General features: G+C 30.1%; 1 protein-coding gene across 1 annotated transcript; it reads right to left on the bottom strand.

The window, feature by feature from the left end:
* Positions 1-987: 987 nt before the first annotated feature.
* Positions 988-15,472, bottom strand: LOC145753118 (small conductance calcium-activated potassium channel protein 2-like). Its single transcript, XM_082569516.1, has 11 exons — positions 13,960-15,472; positions 11,253-11,336; positions 10,679-10,774; positions 8,172-8,312; positions 7,397-7,569; positions 6,400-6,504; positions 3,705-3,846; positions 3,179-3,289; positions 2,562-2,689; positions 2,264-2,333; positions 988-1,770 (listed from the first exon to the last, which is right to left on the bottom strand). Exons 1-11 carry the CDS (start codon positions 14,935-14,937, stop codon positions 1,318-1,320), a joined length of 2,481 nt encoding a protein of 826 aa, XP_082425642.1. The 5' UTR covers positions 14,938-15,472; the 3' UTR covers positions 988-1,317.
* Between the last annotated feature and the right edge of the window lie 1,871 nt (positions 15,473-17,343).

The following is a 17,343-nucleotide window of genomic DNA, read 5'->3' as shown; positions in this document are numbered from 1 at the left end:
TTGTTTTAATATTTCAGAACCACTTTTGTTCACGTATTAAAAATAATAAAGCCGACCTAAATTTTAAATACAGAATTCTATATCTTTTTTTAAATAATTTTTTTTTGCTTAACTATGCTTTACAAAAACTACACAGATAAATTAAATTCATTTAAAAGAAAATTAACTATAATAATATATACAAAAAAGAATGTACTTATATTCTGCTTGCGTGTTTTGAACACCCGTAAAGTACGGGTTAATATGTTATCGTTGTACAATTGATATGTTTTATATCACCAGTTAAGTTTAGGGATGGGTTTTCTTTAGTTCTAATGGGTTATAAAACGACCTCTTAAATATTATGAAATACCAAAGTAACGATGATTACATCTAAAACAAACAGAACACTTTGCGAATGTACTAAAATTAACATAATCTTTTTATTCAAATTAACACTAATATTCTTTAATAACGAAATAACAAAAATGTGACTTTTGCGTACTGGATATATAGCCTAAAAGACCATAACCTTGACTTAGTTCTTGATTTAAGTGGGATTACAACAAGTTTACTTAGGCATGTCATATAACGGTTTGTTGTAGGCTGTTACAATATTCAAATATAACGGTATCAGGAGACGACATATATTAACTGGCAGGCCACCTTTTAGATAATTCAACCCTGTAAAAATTTAATACTCAAATTGTATTTGTTAGCTGTAAGGTTTGTCATTAAATATATTTAATTTTATGTATTAAACGTGATAGCTTTTATGTTATGGATTTTTACTGTTTTATGCACCTTTAAAGTTACTATCATTTTGTATTTGATGTCTTAATATAAAAAGAAGTTGTTGTTTATTTTGAATTAAGTTGTAGATGAAATAGTAAATAATTATTTTTATAGCTGCTATTAGACCCTTGGCTGGTATAACATATGTTTTTACTTATAATAATATAACTTTCTTTACACATTACCATTAAAAGTAGGCACTTCAACTCGAATGAAACTTTTATTTAAAAAGAGAAAAAATCGAAAAAACTCCTGCGAAATAAAGAAAGAAGCAGAAACAGTGGGAACAAAGGTATGACGTCACAAAGCTACAAGTATGACGTCATCATACTTTTGCCCCGCGATAATAAATAAATACAACCGAAAAATAAGCGCATCGAACTTTAAATAAAATTCTTAAAAACAAGCACAATCGTCATCTTCACGGGTATTGTGATGTCATAGCTATCATTATTGCCTTTTTGAACCATGTTACGTTATTATATATAACAAACCATTACACGTCATAAGGAATAAAATTCCTAAATTTGACGCTTTGATAAGCTAGGTTAGAGCGCCACCGCTGTCAAAATCTTCATTCCACGATTCGTCCCTAGGTGGCGCAGACGGGTCGTTGGGATGTAAGGATGCGCCTTGCCGATCGGGGTCCCACGACCTTAACGATGACGTCACCGACGACCGAGTGACGTCATTTGAGCGTTTACGTCGCCTGACGTCACCGGAGCCTCTTGAAATGCTATCGCATGATGGCGCGCCGGAGCGCAATATTTGATCTAATTCAGTGCTTGGGCTTCCTCTGTTTAAATCAGTCTGAAATGATATATTTTGTAGGCAGGTTATCATCTGTGTTTGTACGACGTTAGCTAATATGTCGGGCAGGTCGTTCATTTTATTTTCCAGGTGATCAAGTCGCCTGGAAATCTCGTGCACGCGGTCTTCCATCGTTTCGTTTTTAGTGGTGATGTCGGATAACATGTCGGACACTCTTATTTGCATCTGGAAAATTTTTTTTATTTTAAATTTAAATTTTAACGAAATATTTTTTTATTTATTTTTTCATATCACCTTAATGTGATAGGTTTTGTATTTTTTTTGGGTAGGAGTGTGATATTGTGACGTGTTTAAGCTATCCGTAAACGCCGGACTCAATGGCGAATAATGTGCCAATGGTGCGCCTCGAACCCGAAACCTTTCGGCTCGTAGTCCGCTACCATGACCGCTTAACCACACTATCTTTTTGTCTGAACTTTTGAATAAGTTCTTTAGAAACTTATGTAATTTATTGGCTTTTGGGCAACTTAAAGTTTGGTATTGGGTTAAAAATAAAATAAAAATGCCGTCAGTGGTGCTCGAGTAATTTACCACAGAAATAAATTAGTTACAAGTTACGATCACAAGGAATATAGTTATAAGCTGCTTTTCAGCTTAACATTTACTCTTAGTGTTTTAGTTTTTCAAATTCCGATAAAATAATTTAAACTTTAGTTACCTTAGCAAAGTCAATAAGAGTGTTTGCTTGATCGTTCAATTTTCTTTGCTCCATCTTAAAGTTTCGTAACCTAATAAAATATAATTTTATAATAAAAAGAAAAAATGGTATGCAAGTTATGAAATCGGCCTACGGATCAAAAGGTCTTAGGTTCAAGCCGCACCAATGCAAGTCCCATTTCCAATTATACACTTAAATTTATTTTTCTTGAATAGCTTGGTTTTTAGTTGCCTAAATTGTAAAAAAAAACAAACAAGCAGGCAGCGGGTGTCAAACCCATGGTCCCAACATTACTTACTGGTAAATTGCGTGTAGAAATTTTCTTTGGTGTTTTCGAACTTTTCTTGAATCGATCCTCGCGCAAAGTTTCGTGTTTTTGTAAATGAGCCAGGTCTCTCGTAATACGTTTGCAGCCGCGTTTTTGACCTTCATGAAAAATTAATCTCAATTAAAATTTAAAATTAAAAAGGTTACGCACGGCGTACCTTATTTTTTACGCTTTTAATTTAATTAGATTTTAAAAGTTTTACATGACATTTTAAAATATTAAGCGTAAAAAAAAACAAGAATATAAATATATATATATAACCATGTGATTTATTAAATAATATTAACCCATCATAGTACATATAGTGATTATTGAGTTAGAGTTAGGATATATACATTTAGAATACTTAGGGCAAGAGTATATATGTTCATTTTAAAAATTGTAAAATAGAGAAAATCGGTTAAAGAAATGTGGTATTTGTTTTAAAAACCGTAAAAATATTTAAAAAAAAGAAATTAAGAACCATAAAATACATGTAATACAATATACCAAAATTTGAAATTAGTATCTAAAAAAAACTAATACATATAGGCCTCTAATTGGTCTTAAACGACAAATTCGTTTTTTTTTAATATTAAATATTTTACCCGTTTTGATAACTGCGTATCCATCATAAAATTATGAACATGTTTCTCGGCTTTTGTTAGTTCCAGTTTTCGCGCCACTACAGCTACCACTAGGGCGGTGCAGCCTGCCCCCTACCGGAAAAAAAAATAAAATTAAACAAATTCTGTGATAGGTATAATATTTAATATATTTTTAGTTCATAATCCATTTAAAATGTTATAGTGCCAAAATTATACGAAATGTACTTTTTTTTCGATTTTTTTTAAGTGTCAATTAATATAACTCCTTTTTTACATATATAAATATCGGGAATTTGTTTGGTTTATAATGCCTTACTTAAGGGCGCTAGAGCATTAATAAAGTGGTATACAACCAAAGAGCCTCTTGAAACCGAGTGTTCATACCACTACCCCATGATATTAATTAACACTTTACCAAACTGTATAAAAGGCAAGGAAACAATACACAAAAAAAAATTAAAAATGATCTACTATTAGATCATCGTATTATTGAACAAGCAATTAAGTTAAAACATAAAAAAATTACCATTATTCCTGTAATAAGGCAAACGCTTCGACCACAGTAAGTATTAGGTACCATGTCACCATACCCGATCGATAAAAACGTAATTGATATCAACCACATCGCACTTAGAAAGTTGCTATTAACGTTAGAAGAGTCGTGATATCTAAGTAAAAATAAAAAGTTTAATTATCTAAAATTCTAATCTAACGTCAAATAATAAGTCAAAAAAATAAAGAAAATTTTAAATATGCGTTCAAAGTCCCAATCTTATTTTAGGATTCTATATTAAATAGTTTTGAAAATGTTATTTTTAGCAATGGTGCTTTTTGCCTAATTCGCCATGTAGGGAATTAAACCTACAAACAAAAACTCCATTATAAGTTAAATATCTTCTGGCTTATCTAAATCCCATAATAGCATAGTTAACGAATTTTCATAAAAAATACGCGCCATGTATAATATAAACAAAAATTTTTTAGGCATTTCATCTTTAAGGTGTTTTATTTAAAAGCAGTTAACGCCAAATTTGAAAAAAATAGACCATTGTTATTTATAGTCATTGAAAAACCCTATTAAATAAACGGTCCTTAACAAATTCTTATTACTTTTACGGATTTTAAAATATATATATTCATATATACTTCAACATTACAGATCTCAATATAACTCTGAATTCACTCTATAGTTCATTTCAACCGCAATAAATAACGTATATTATTCTTGTTTTTTTCAAGGGGTTCACATTTTTTTTGGTTCTTAATTTTTTAAATGACTGTAAACTACAAGTGAAATTTTTTTATTTTGATTTGCAATTTAAAACAAAAAATTATAGGTAATAGCTGACATAGCGTAAGTATGTATATTAATTTTTGCCAAATAAGTTAAACAGCATATTATCTAGGAACATTTGTATTTGCACGTAAAGTTAAAACAACAAATGCATTTAAACTGGAAGTTCCAATATTTTGTCTATAAGCCATACATTGACATTGTTTTTTGGTAACGGGTGATTAAAGAAAGACGGGCTGTCTTTGAAAGGTTATTTGTGGATATACAGGCTATGTATCTTATTTAAAGTAAATGGCAGAAGTTCTTTTAGTTATTTTGCCTGGTTAAACAAATTTCAAAGCAATAAAAAAAACCTTGTTTATTTACAAAATTTTGTCAACTTTGTAACGTGTTTTTTTTCTTTCTGTGTAATGTTACTTTACTTGTATATTCAAAATTAAGAGTTTTTAATTAAACTTTAATTAACGTTATACGTAAAAACTTGTACAAGGTATTATAAATAGCTGCAATAAAGTAATTAATCTTCAAATACGTGACGCAAGCTGTGTAAACGATGGCTCAAAGGTGCAAAAGGTTTTATGTTTATTGATTATCAACTTTTATTTTCGTTCTAGAAAATCAATGAAAACTAAATCAGTCAACATTTTCAGGACATGAAATATTAATAGAAAATGCGGAAGAACAACGTTAAAACATGACTATAGCGCAAGACCTGAAATTTTAAACATTTTAGAGCCATTTTTAATTTTTATTTGGCAACCCGTGGAATAAATCCCGCCTAAAATTTGTATTTATTAATTGGAAACCCTGCGTTTTGTGATGAAAACATAGAAAAGGTATAAATTAAATAATATAGATTTACTATTGATTGTGACTAATCAATAGCACGCTAAGATAGAAAATAGAGTGCAAAAAAAACGAAATTGCGCCTATTTACGCCTATATTGATTTTCTACGCATACGCTTTAGTGTAATCGCTATCTACAGCTTATCGATTATTTTCCGATTTACTGTCAGAAAAAGAAAATTAGCTATATTAAATTTAATATTTCTAAAAATGTGAACGCAATATAAGGAAATAAAATAAAGAACATATTTTATTTAAATGTGAATTTTGTATTTGATATTTGAATATCTACTTTATGTTGCTACACCACACATGAGGTCATGGGTTCAATCCCCACTGCCCTCATGATGTAGCGCCCTTGAGTAAGGCGCTATAAACGGTATAAACTCCTGCTGAGAAAGTACTTAATCAGCAGCATAATTACCGTGCAATTACAGTCTCTATAATATCCCAAACTGCCACAGGCAACTCGAGACTGGGTCGGAGTAACTGATGTTACTCCATGTTTAAGTCGCGCATTCGACTTTCCCACATTGAAGATAAAGATATATACAAAAAAAAATGTAATCGTTTTCCATATTTCTTACTCAAATTGTCAAAGAACTTCTATATATAAAGAGTGGACACGTTTACTTACATCATATAAACATGTAAACTTACGTTTAAAATTCGCTTAAAAAAGTCTGAATTATTTATATGATTAAGTTTGGTGTTTGACAGAACCCATTTAGCCCTAAACGAATTACTTTTAATTTAAAATGGAAATTAGCTTGGGAACAAACGTAACGAATTGCCTTGCTTGTTCAATAATGTTTTATTAAATTGCCGGGCGCTGGTCGATACATCGTTTATTTAAATTTGAATACAACTTTTAAAGTTATATATAAGTTTTAGCCCTAAATTAAATGGGCCTAGTTAACCTTCGCAGATAAGGTAAGGGTAATGAAAGAGTAGATAATTGTAGTACCAAATAAATGTCGAAAACAAAAATCAATTCGATTTTTACGTCTTGTAAACGCTTTTTAGGACACTATAGTTATCATACAATTGTACATAAACATATTATATGTTAAAACTTACCGTTCACAAGACCGTATTGTCCATGCTGCTATTATCCACAAAGAAATTGTGAAAACCATTAAAACTGTGCCGGGACAAATCGTCATCAACGTTTTCATTACAAATCTAAAATCAAAATTAAAATTCATTAGTTGATATGTTTTAAAAACAGACAATACCAATAACATCATTAAAAATTAGGTTTTAATAAAATAAAGAAAAAGGTTATGCTTGTTGCTTAACTATAAATAAATCTACTTATTTTAAAAGTAAAAATAAATTAAGTATCGAGTATTACTATGCATAGGGGTAAACAAAGGAACTTTATGGTTAACTTAAAGTTAATAGGGTTAAAAGAAAACATAGAAAGTGCGCTAAACCATTAACATTGTGTTTATATGTAAACAAAGAAACTTGATATATAAGCCACTTGTTGCCGGAGTTATGGGTGAACAGTAGGGATTTTATCATGGTAGGTAAATATATCGTAATTTTCTGGTATGACTAATAGCAACGTTACGCAGTGGTTAGGCAATAAAAATCACCCAAAGAGATATCCCAAATTCAACTCCCACTGCTTATTTGTGAAAACTTCATACCTAGCGTTAGGTATTTGTTGGTTTTATATTAGATTAAAAAAAGTATGCTGTTTTAACGGGTTTGATCCATCTGTAAACACCAGGCGTGATGGTAAATAATATGGCATTGGTGTGGCTCGAACACGGGACCTTTCGGCTCTTAATCCAATGCTATTACCGGTAAACCAAACTAGCTATTTTTTTTCCATATCACCTTAAGGTGATAGGTTTTACATTTTTTATTGGGAAAGGGTGTGTTGTTATGACGTGTTTTGAGCTATCCGTAAACGCCGGGCTCAAAGGTGAATAGTGTGACGTTGGTGCGTCTCGAACCCGAAACCTATCGGCTCGTAGTCCGACGCCATGACCGGTTCGCCACACTACATGACTAGCTAATTTTTTTAATACTTGGGAAAATTTAATAATAAAAATATCGCCACCTTGTGTTGAAGTTGATTTTATTGAGAGCACCTATGCTCCGACTTGAAGCGTCTGTAAATAATCTGCTGTGTAGAAGCATCACTCTTGCTATTAAATACAAACGAACAAACATGGGAATTGAAAGTAGAATATCCACATCTGCCGTGGCGGATAAAATACTGCCAGAATATGCCTGAAAAACATTCACAGAGCTATAAAAGGCGTTATAGTAACCAAAGTTAAATTGAAAACATTGTAAATATTTGTTTATGTTTATTATACCTCTATATAATATAAACAAGATAAGGTTTATAAAAAAGGTATTCTATTAGACCCAACAAAGTAACAGTTGGTTATAAAAACAACAAATTAAAATTTTTTTTATGTAATTTAAAATGTAAATCTTTAAATGAATATATTTTGGTAGGTTTGCAATATTATAAACTCGCTTGCCTTGTCATTTCATTATATGTTATATAAAAATATTACTGGCATTGTGGTTAAGCAAAATAAATTGATTAAAAGCTTACAGTCTATTGTGGTTTACGCTATGCTCAGCCATTGATTCTATATGCGGTAGTATTGTCTAATAATATGGCTTTATATGAAAATAATTTTTTCAATAAATACATTTATTAAATGGTATAAAATACATACAAATTTAATTTTGATAAACAAGCAAAATATATGGTGAACTGCATCACTAATTTTTTAAATGAACTATTGGCACAATGTAATAGCAAGTTTTGCTGGTCAAATATAAAAATTGTAAATAAACTTTAAAATATAACTTACATCTCTAGCGAACCATTCAAAGGTATAAAACCCAGGAATAGGATGAATACTGCAGATAGCCAGTTCAAGGCTAATTAACATTAAACGTTCACAATCCATTGCTATTCGCCAGTCTTCAGCCCCATTATCAATCATAAATAACTAAAAAAACACAACATAGTCATTACTCATTTTATTAATTCTTGAATTTGTATCAAACTTTTAAAAATATAAACAACATAAAAATTTCTATAGATTAACAGTGATTAAATTAATTAATAATGACGTCATATAGGATTGTATTGTAACTGTTTTAGTATAGGTGGATAGTTAAAAACCTAGCGTACATTGTATTAGCTCAGTTTTAGTAAAAAGTTTTATGTTTTAAAGCTTATTCTTTTAAGTTATGTTAGTGTGAGCGAAGTAATAACAAAATGAGAAGCTTAAACTCAAGATAAGAAACCGTTTCAACATTTACCCAAAGGTCAATCTGTCTTATTCAAAATACAAGTACGACAAACTGAGAAAAAAGAGTAAGTACACTGTTTTTCATTGTAAGTGTGTTAATTACTTTAAAGGCTTATCGCCAAGCAATTTCCTCCCCTAAAGAAGGGTTAAAAGTTCAGAAAATAAGCCACGTTAATAGTTCAATCGTCAAGTTAGGTTAACTTATGGATTAAACACAAGATTAAAGTATATAAACAACTAAATGTGTTAACTATTTAGCTTCAACAAATAAGTCATGCTTCTAAAACTATGCCTTTATTACATTTTATTAACGCATTTGTACGATCAAAATGTGTAAAAATACATAACTGTGTAGTAGCCTATATAGTGTATAGCATTTAAACATGTAAAGTCTATATAATTGTGAACACGTTTGCCCTTTTCCAAAGTTAATTTAGTGCTTAGCATGCTAATTAACGTTTGTACAAGTAAAATGTATGAGGCCTTGCCTTGCACTTTCCCTTGGGAAGAGTTTAAGTTTTAATGAGTTAAGAAGTTAAACTCAGCGAGCTAAATGTTGTACATTACATTATTGCAAAAAATAGAATAACATTTCAAAATTAAATGTGCAAGTTGTACAACCAGACAAAGTGCAAAATTATATTTTTGCAGTGCTTGACTAAAGCAATGGTGTCCAAAAAATTTTTGGATTGATTTTTCCCGATGAAAAAAATCAAAATTTATTCTATATTTTAAATTGTTTATTTTGCCTTCTAAAATAGCTTAGTTTGGTACATTTCAAATGGTAACCTTTATAAAAACATCTATGTTAAATGACAACACGGCTTTATATTAAATGGTTAGTGTTGACATTAAATATAAAAGTTATCTCTTTGTTGGTATAAGGTGATATTAAACACCATTACTTTAAAACAAGTTTTTGTAGAGAAAAAACATCTGCCCTTTTCAGATTAAAAATTTTGACCTAATTAAATTGCTTTTAAGTAGAAAAAATTAACAAAATTTATTAAAAGGCATTAAAAGAACCAAAAGTCAAGAATATATTGTTGTACAAAAAAATTTTAAATGTCAGATACACTTTGCCAAAGAAAGTAACATCAATATTGCATATGTGGTTTATGGCATGGTTTAGAACTCGATTTTATTAAAGTTGTCGACAACTTTTCAACTGTAAGTAATTGCGATTTCTTTACACGTGACCTTGCTATCGTTCACTTTTGCAAAGACAACGATTTATAAAAATTTAGTTTTGAAATATTTCTTTGTTTTAAGAGATATAAGTATTTTACTAAAAATTATATACGTTATGTAGTCCCGTAATTGTCGCTTTTTAAACGTACAACGTTACGTTTTGACCTTTTTACATCAAGATAACAGCTAAACAAAAATATATATTTAATGGCCTTAATAACAAATACCAAAGGTATTAAATATTTGGTTGCGTAAAGGTTACGCACGTTTCGTGACTAATTTATAATTGTTATGCTTTCATATCACGTGATTTACGTTACGGCGTGCGCATTTTTGTTGTTGCGTCGTCTGTTCGTGTTAACTGTATCGTGAATTTTTTTGTGCGCAGTCATGGTTACGATTTTGCGTAACAAGCCAAATTTCATGCTATTTGGCAAAAAAGAATGCCTGGGATATGTAATCATAATAGTAACACATTTATTTAAATTATGGGTAAATTTATACGTAAATAAGGCTTTACATTTCAACTGAATTCTAATAACTATTCATACATGGCTATTTAAAAAAATTCTATACCAATCTCGATAATTCTGTTGAGGACAAGTATTGATATTTTGATGTCGTAAAAAATTTCAATCATAATAATACTATCCCAGCAGACTAATAACATTGCTAAATCACATTTGTTTTCCCAATTAACCCATTTATGTCAAATATTAAAAATGATTTTTTTAGAGGGTGCATTGGAAGATATTACAGTCTAAAATTGCGTTTTTTACTTTTGCCAATGCTACTTTTTACAACTATGTTACGTAAGAGTCTACAGTAAAATGGTGTTATACACGGTATAATTTTACATAGTGGTTTACCTGGATTTCCCTGGCGTGATAAGCGACTATCAAACCCAGCAGAACCAATGTTGACAACGATATCAGACATTTTAAAGCCAGTGAAAAATAAGTCTCCTGTAAAAAAATGAATTTTTTTTTTTTTTGTATATATCTTGATTCTCGATGTTGGAAAGTCGAATGCGCGACATAAACATAGAGTAACATCAGTTACTCCGGTCTCGAGTTGCCTGTGGCAGTCTCGAGTTGCCTGTGGCAGTCTCGAGTTGCCTGTGGCAGTTTGGGATATTATAGATTATACTTGCCCGATAATTATGCTGCTGATTAAGTGCTGGCTCATGTGTGGTGTAGCAAGTGTTCTTACCACTACACCAATTTCCCGGTAAATTTGTTTAAAATACATACAAAGAATACGTTATTTATCATTATAGTGTACTTAAATAAGGTGAAACATTATGTTAACCATGCATAAAATTCTCAGTATACTTTAAAATGCCTTTAAAAAACAAAAGAAAGCCAATATTTCAACTGAACCCTAAACCGATTTTACTTCGTACTATGACGTAATAAGTGTCATTGTAACGTCATAACTCACCTTCCAGGCGCACTCTTTGAGCAACGTACCACTCCAAGCTTTGTTTATTTGATCGGTAGAGTTACAAGATAAGATGTTTCCTTTCTATAAAAAAATTATTTGTATTTAAAAAAATAGAAAAAAATGTTTAACTTTAATTTATAAAAGGTATAAACTATTTTAAATTTACAGATAAATTTAATATTTTTATTGTTTATTTATTAGTTAAATGTAACAAAAAGGCTTTTTTGTAGTAGTATTTAAATGTAAACTTTGAATAGGAATTTAGTGGTTTTAAATTCTATTTTTAGGTTGTATTTTTCTAATTTATCCCCATTTTCGATATTGTCTTCGACAGTAAAAATACCGATCGCAGAAAATTAGCAAAGTTTTATTTTTTGTTGGAAATTCCAAAATTTTATTCTCAAATTTTTTCTTAGCTTTTCTACTTTTCATCTAAATTGTCGAGAATGTTTATCAAAAAGTGTCTCAATTTAAAAAAAACAAACATAAAAAAGGTGTCGTACAAAAAAAACAATATTAATCTAAACAATTGTATCGATTAAATAAAACTAAGGCCTTGGAATATTAAAATTTGCGACAGAGTTCTTTTGTTTGTCATGTATTATTTATTGCTCATCTTTTTGTTTAACTTTTGTTCTGTATTTAATTGCGTTTTCCTTTGCCCTTTGTGTAATGCTGGTGACATCAAATATTTATCTGAACAATTGTACAGAGCTGCAAAAGTCGATATATCGAAATATCAATTAAATTGCAAAGGCCGTGGTATAGATTAATTTTGGCTTACTGCTATTTACATCTATTTGTGTTAGTATACAATGGTACATTTACCAAGGGAATTATTGTCAATTTTATTTCTAATCTTAACGAAACAATTGGGTTTTTAAACAAATCAATATCGTGATGACATTATTAACTTACTATTGTAAGTCAACTATTTAAATATTTTTAATTTTGTAATTGTTTTTACAAAGTCTGCCATTTTAAAATGAATTTGAAAAATAACTGTATATAACAAACATGTTACAACCAAATATGTATATAAAAAATTATTATTTAGTTTTAAAATTTAGATACGATTTTGATTTTTTAAAGCTGCTTTAAAATTTGAAAAATCATTTTTAAAAAACTAAAAAAGTGTTTGCTATCAAGTTACTTAGTTTACTATTTAAGCGAGTTGTTATGTTATATTGGGTTTTATGTTACAATGAATTATATTTAATTAGAATAGTTATAACGTTATATTGAAATAGCATAACTAAATTAATATTTAATGCATTTATATTACTCGACAGTTAAACACCAAAATTAGTTTGATTATTTTAATTTGTCCTCGCGTCAAATTGTAATTGGTTATCAGTGTTTAATTATTTAACACTTTAACAATTTAAACCTGCAATAGCAGTCATATGAATGTTGTAACATTCGTTAACTTATATATTTTGCACATTTATATACATAATATAGCTAAGTAGACGATATATATTTAGGAATCTTCAATAGGCTTCAATGTGAAAAAATTTGTTTGTTGTGCGCATGTTGTTATTACCAGCCAATAATAATAATATATTACGACAATTATAATGCAGTCTGTTGGTCGAACGGGCAATTGACTATAGTATGTTATAATAATAATAATTTGATGTCCAGTGTTAGATATTTTGAAAATCAATATGTTTTTTTGTATGCGCAAAAATATTTTAATTAACAATAATTAAGTTCTACAGATTCATTTTTAAATGGACACAGACTAAAAGCATTATTTAAATAAAAAAAATTATTTAAAAAGTCAAAAATTTGCAAGAGTAATATTATAAAAGCTTTAGTGAAAACGTAATACTGTCTTAAACAAATTGATTTTATAGAATGTCTCTACATAACAAAATCAATAAAGTTATATATGTTCAACGTAATGTGGTCTGGCGCTCAAATATATTAGCAAAAAATTCTATCTTGGAAAGTCCTATAATGTTTTTGACACTTACGATTAATACATTTTTTTAAATTAATTTTAATTCGTTTTATTCGAAACAAATTTTCTTTTTTTTAATACCTATTATAAATCCTGTGTTTTTTTATATTCTATTTTAACCCATCTAAATGCTACTTGGGTTATATAACAATGCCCTTATTAGATAAATAGATAAAAAAAACGTTAAAGGTGTAAAAGTTAAGGCAAATCGTTACGTTAAAATATCATTGTCAAAGGTCGTGGTAATTTTACATTTGGTTTTTAAATCGTTGACCTATAAAAAAATTGATATCTCACCACTTATAAAGCCATACTGACCTTTACAAAATCTGCCAATTTTATTTCAATTATATTCGGGTCACTTCGAATTATTTTTGGATATTTATAAATCATGTGAACCTATTTTTAAGCTAGGTAAACAAAGACGGGCCAGTTATTTTGAGCCGATTCTTTTTATAAATTTTCTAAATATTTGTGGGTTTATTTCGACAAAGAAACCAATCCGCTATTTACATTTGGAATTTAATTTGGTGTTATTAAATACCAAGCTTTAGCAATAACATTTTTTACAAGAATAACTTCCAAATACTTAAGCGGTCTATAGATATTCTAATTCGTAACTGCCCTTCTGTTTATATAAATTTATAAGATTTTTACATTAAAAAATTATAAACCAAAAACCCCCCTGAAAATTGACAATTTGTTTAAATTTTATGGCAATAAAATGTAACTTACGCTATCCTTTATGTTTCCCGACGACAATTCAGTCTCAATTACCATGACTATGATTCCAAACATTCCGAATATAAGAGCATAATCACTAAGTCGTTTTCTTCTTTCGAACAGAGTCCGTCTATATCCCAGCCTATAGCCAATATTCATACTTTTATGATTTTTGTTTTCACTTTTTTTTATCGAAACAATATCTTCCGAGTTGTTTGTCGAATTAAGGACCTTTGATCGCGAGGATTTAAAATGTTTTCGAGCGATTTGTAAACGTTTATTCTCGCCTTCCATTATGATGTCATTTCGGTTGCTGACGTCAGACACGGCGGACACGGGACGCTGTTTCTTGTGTCCGAGTATGGATACGTCAGGTGGGGTTAAAAAGGGTTGAGACAACCTTGGTTCAAGATGATCGTTTTGGGCGTCTAGTGTTGTTGTGCTAACCATAGGGATATATTCTGACTTGTCATCTTCGCTTTGATGTTTATGGGAGTGACCCAAGTTGGGAAAAGCTGACACCACCCCGTTGTGCTGTGCACTTTTCAAGGCAATGTCCGCAAACGGGTTCGGGGATCGGCTCCAAGATGACTCGCCCCCGTGGGGTGAGGGAACGTCATTGTGCGAGTGGGACAATCGCTCCTCGGGGTCTGATTCGGTTGATCGATTATGCACTTTACCCCGTTCAAAGTCGAGGGAGTCCCCTCTTCTTTCTTTATTGGGTTCATTATGAGTTGTCGAGGCACTTTGTTCTGGAAAAAACGTAAAAACTGGAGAAATTACAGAGGCGGCCGAGGAATGCTTTCTAACTGGCTGTACCGCGTCGTCACAGTACTCAAACCTGTTTGGAGACCTCCTAAGAGGCTGTGAGTTTTCTCTTCTATAGTGAGACCCGTGATTTAAACCCTTATTTCCTGTTGGGGTTAGTTCGTTTAAGGGTCGACTAGCCGACGAATCTTCGAACAGGCGTTCCTGGCTTGAAGCTGACATATGCCTTGTGTTTAACTGTACGTTGGGTAGGCAGGAATAAGGGTGGTTATTTCTTATTAAATCTAAATTGTCGCTGTTTAATTGAGCATTACTAATTATACGATTACTTGGGTTGCAGAGACTAAGCGATTTAATAGAAAGCCTTGGCTTGTCTGCTGGTTGATATCTTCTACCAGCTGAGCGCAATGAACTGTATTTCAAACCGTCCAAGCGTTCAGAAACAGTAAACACGTTGCTGTTGTAACTACCATGCCTATTAAATCCTACTCTTCGACCAGATCGCCTTGTTAACCCTAAATCAGATGCTCTGGTTTGAAAAGAGACTTTATTCGAATACGCTGGTCTTAAATCCTGCACACTAAGTTTTTGTCTGCAAGTTTCTGCTGGATTATTGCAACTAGAGAGCTCTTTCTCTCCTAAAATATAACGTCTCCTATATCGAGCTGTCACGTTGTTGGCGTCGTTGTCGTTTCGAACAGCTGTTTCTAAATGCGTATCTTCGTTGTCTTGTTTTGTGCAGGCCTCATCTAGCCAGTTCAATTTCTTCGCTCTGTCGTTCAGCGAGAGATTTTGCGTGACGGAAACGTCGTCTGCGTGAATGTTTTTTTTGTTCACGTCTCTCGCTTCTCGCGCTTGGTAGTTTTTCATTATATTCTCTTCTACACCATAATTTTCAACAATACTGTTTTGTTTTTCACTTTTTGCGTGTACCTACCTTGCTATGGCTTAACGTGGCTAAAAATAAATGTTCAATAAAGTGTAAACAGCATAGGAAGACCCCTTTCACAAGCAAAAAAACAAATGTTAGTGTTTTATTTCCAAAATGTTTTAATAACATAAATATTAATGAATTAGAAATTTCTATTTTTTAAATCAGAAAGTTCATATTTACTGCAATGTAAATTTAATTAAATTTTATTTGGAATTTTTATGTGGTTATTAAATAATGCTTGAAATGTTTAAAGCAGTTAAAGTGCAAACAAAAATTCCGGTCAAATCTTAAAAATAATTTTCACACTACATTTTTAAACTGTTGCTAATAAACTTATTTCTAATCTAAATTTATTACCAACCATAAAATGTTATTTAGGCTACAACATCTTATCCTAAATACCTAATTTTACACAATAATTATATCAATTTAGTAAAATAGTTTGGCTAAACTAAAATTTATTATAAATTGCTTTTAAATTATTGACATTTCCGTTTTTGTTGTTGTTATTTTCAGTGGGCCTTACAAATTTTAAAACAGGGTACTTTGTGATTTGGTTAAATTTTTTAATTCCATTAACATTTACAAATCATCGATTTAACAAAATGACAATATATTTAACAATTTTAAAAAAAAATTTAATTTAACCGTAGAATTGATTTATAAATCCATAAATTTTCAATGTAAAAAGGTCATTTCTATTTGCGTTTTTTTAATTTCTTTTTGCCTATTACAACGAAATAAAATTGTTTTTAACCTTTACAATAAAAAAACTATTTAGAGTTTTATGTTCCAGAAAAAGTAAATTATTTTGTAAACGTTTTAATTTGGAAAAATAATTTAAAAACAGCGCATAATTTTAAATTTGTATATATATATTTTTTTATTTTAAAATAATTTTGAATAATCCACGTTGGTACTTAAATGAACTTATGTTTTATTTTTTTAAATTTGTCACTAATGCACCTTGAACGAATTGAAGGTTTAAAGTTTTGTGCCAAATTGCTCACGTTTTCATCTAGCGGTAGAAAGTTTAATTGCATTCGTTTACAAGCATAATATCAACTTGAATAATTTTGATGACTTTATTTAAAACAAAACATTAATCCGACACTTAGAAACTACTATTATTATTAAAATTAAGGAATCAATAAATTTTTTGTTTTTTGAATATAACTGTTTAACTAATGGTATATTCATTTAATTTACAATAGTTCACTGATAATGTGACAAAAAGTTGTTTAATCTGAACTCTGTATTAAGGTTAAATATAATACTGTGAAGTTATTAGCTCGTTCCTATCTAGGAGCCTGCGTACTTTGATAGCTGTCTAGATAGTTTAATAAAGTGTTTTGCAGTAAAAATCAATATCCAGCCTTAATTGCCTTTCGCAAGATTAATTTAATTAATTTTGTACAAAATTACTTGCCTTTTTTTTGCTCAATTAACACTCGTTCTTTAAAACAGGGCAAATGATTGACTTTTTAGGTTTGCTGTTTTTATATATATATATGTATAACGTCTTTTTAATTTTACTTGTAAAAAAAAGTATTTTAAATTCCGTGTTTATATTTCTAGTTTAGTTTTTATTTAGTCTTAATATAACTCTTAATAGCTTTACATTAAGTAAACTCTCTTTTTATGTTTATATTATTCCTTAAATACAAATAAATGAACTGTAGAGTGAGGGGCTA

This window comes from Corella eumyota, chromosome 5 (genome assembly GCF_963082875.1).
Source record: "Corella eumyota chromosome 5, kaCorEumy4.1, whole genome shotgun sequence".
Taxonomy (NCBI): Eukaryota; Metazoa; Chordata; class Ascidiacea; order Phlebobranchia; family Corellidae; genus Corella; species Corella eumyota.
This window is presented reverse-complemented; position numbering and strand designations above follow the sequence as displayed.